Below are 2,335 nucleotides of genomic sequence, written 5' to 3' on the forward strand. Positions count from 1 at the left end.
AAAATATCCAAATACCAAATCCGACTTCTATATACTCCCCACAAACTAGAAGAAACTCGCGGGAAGGTCAAAGAAAGAACTTGTTCTTCCGACGTTAAGAATTCTTCCAATAATTCCGAGCCCGATCTTTTCAAAAAAGTGCGTACAGTACTTTTGTGTTTCCGAGCTAAAGTTCTAGCACAAGAAAGTCGAAGTATATACTTTATTCGATATAAAGTCTTTTTTTTGGAAGACCCGCTATAATAATGAAAAGATTTCTACATATACGCCCAAATCGGTCAATAATATCAGAATCTGATAAATCGGACCAAACCGGTTTACTAATGGGATGCCCTAATACGGTACAAAAGTTTGCTTTAGCTAATGATCCAATCAAAGGAATAATTGGAACAAGGGTATCGAACTTCTTAATTGCATTATTGATTAGAAATGAATTTTCTAACATTTGACTACGTACCATTGAAGAATTTAGTCGCACACTTGAAAGATAGCCCATAAAGTCACGGGAATGGTTGGATAATTGGTTTATATGGATCCTTCCTGTGTGAAAGCACAGAGAAAAATGACATTGCCAAAAATTGACAAGGTAAAATTTCCATTTATTCATCAAAAGAAACGTCCCTTTTGAAGCCAGAATTGATTTTCCTTGATACCTAACATAATGTATGAAAGGATCCTTGAATAACCATAGGGTAACCTGAAAATCCTTAGCAAAGACTTCTACAAGACGTTCTATTTTTCCATAAAAATAGATTCGTTCAAGAAGGGCTCCAAAAGATGTTGATCGTAAATGAGAAGATTGGTTCCGTAGAAAGACGAAAGTGGATTCGCATTCATATACATAAGAATTATATAAGAAGAAGAAGAATCTTTGATTTTTTTTTGAAAAAGAGTAACCGGGCTTCTTTGAAGTAATAAGACTATTCAAATTCCAATATTCGTGGAGAAAGAATCGTAATAAATGTAAAGAAGAGGCATCTTTTACCCAATAGCGAAGAGTTTGAACCAAGATTTCCAGATGAACGGGGTAGGGTATTAGTATATCTAATACATAATTTAGATGTGAAAAATTGTCCTCTAAAAAAGGAAATGTTGAATGAATTGATCGTAAATTATGAGATTTGAAAATCTTTTTGCCTTCGAAAGAAGATAAAGAAGATATTAATCGTAGAGAAAACGGAATTTCCACAATAAATGCAAATCCCTCTGATATCATTTGAGAATACAAACTCTTGTTGCACCCCAAAAATGGATTTTTGTTAGAATCATTAGTAGAAATAAGAAAATGATTCTGTTGATACATTCGAGTAATTAAACGTTTCACAATTAGGAAACTAAATTTATTGTTATAACCTGGATTTTCCAACAAAATCGACCTATTTCTATTTAAACCATGATCATGAGCAAGTGCATAAATATACTCCTGAAAGATAAGTGGATATAGGAAGTTGTGTTGTTGCGAGCTATCTGGCTGTAAATATCTTTGGATTTCTTCCATTTGAAATTCGATTTGAACCAAAGATGGAAGATTTTGAGGGTTATCAAATGATACATAGTGCGATACAGTTAAAACAAAGTATTATAGTAAGAATAGAATAGATACCTTGGATACAGGTAAACTTCTCAACGGATTCTCTATCATCTCTTTTTTTTTTTTCGTTTCATTTAATTGGTCTATGTTATAGTGTTATAGGATAATAAGATGGTTAGAAATCCTTTATTTTTTCAACCTAATCGCTCTTTTGACTTCGGAAAAAACTTTCTTTATCAATATACTGTTTCTTCTACACACACATCTCCATAATAGAAAATGGTAATAGTTAGGATTCATTAAAAAAATCGAGAATCCACTCATGGGACAAGAAACCCTTCCCGCATCAGGCACTAATAAATTTTTAACGTCTAATTAGATCGGGAATCATTCAAATTAAGAACAAAAGCTCGTTGCTTTTTCTTTCCCTATAATTTAATTGAAGCCGCAGCCCTATCCATTTATTCATTCGACCCAACTTTATTTTGTTCCGTTCCAAGAATTCTAACACGGTTTTATACCCATCTAGGAACAATGAAATTTTTTCAGAACTTTCCGTTGATACGACATGCTATTTTTACCATTCATTCCCTTTCAGGATCAGTCGTGGTCTTCCAAACTTTACCGAGAGTATGGACGAATCCCTCACTTCATCCATATGTGTAAAAGACACTAGCCGCACTTAAAAGCCGAATACTCTACCGTTGAGTTAGCAACCCGAAGAAAATATCGAAAAAATTGTGTAGATCCAATCCGAAGAAAAAGAAATAAAGAGATTAGACAAGACAACCAAAAACCATTGAA

General features: G+C 33.4%; 1 protein-coding gene across 1 annotated transcript; it reads right to left on the reverse strand.

Moving 5' to 3' along the window:
* Positions 1-598: 598 nt before the first annotated feature.
* LOC132043453 (maturase K-like) lies at positions 599-2,329 on the reverse strand. Its single transcript, XM_059433935.1, is given in 2 exon segments — positions 599-813; positions 815-2,329. Coding segments are annotated over 2 exon segments (765 nt in total). The 5' UTR covers positions 1,499-2,329; the 3' UTR covers positions 599-732.
* Positions 2,330-2,335: the final 6 nt, after the last annotated feature.

Source organism: Lycium ferocissimum, unplaced genomic scaffold (assembly GCF_029784015.1).
Source record: "Lycium ferocissimum isolate CSIRO_LF1 unplaced genomic scaffold, AGI_CSIRO_Lferr_CH_V1 ctg24829, whole genome shotgun sequence".
NCBI lineage: Eukaryota > Viridiplantae > Streptophyta > Magnoliopsida > Solanales > Solanaceae > Lycium > Lycium ferocissimum.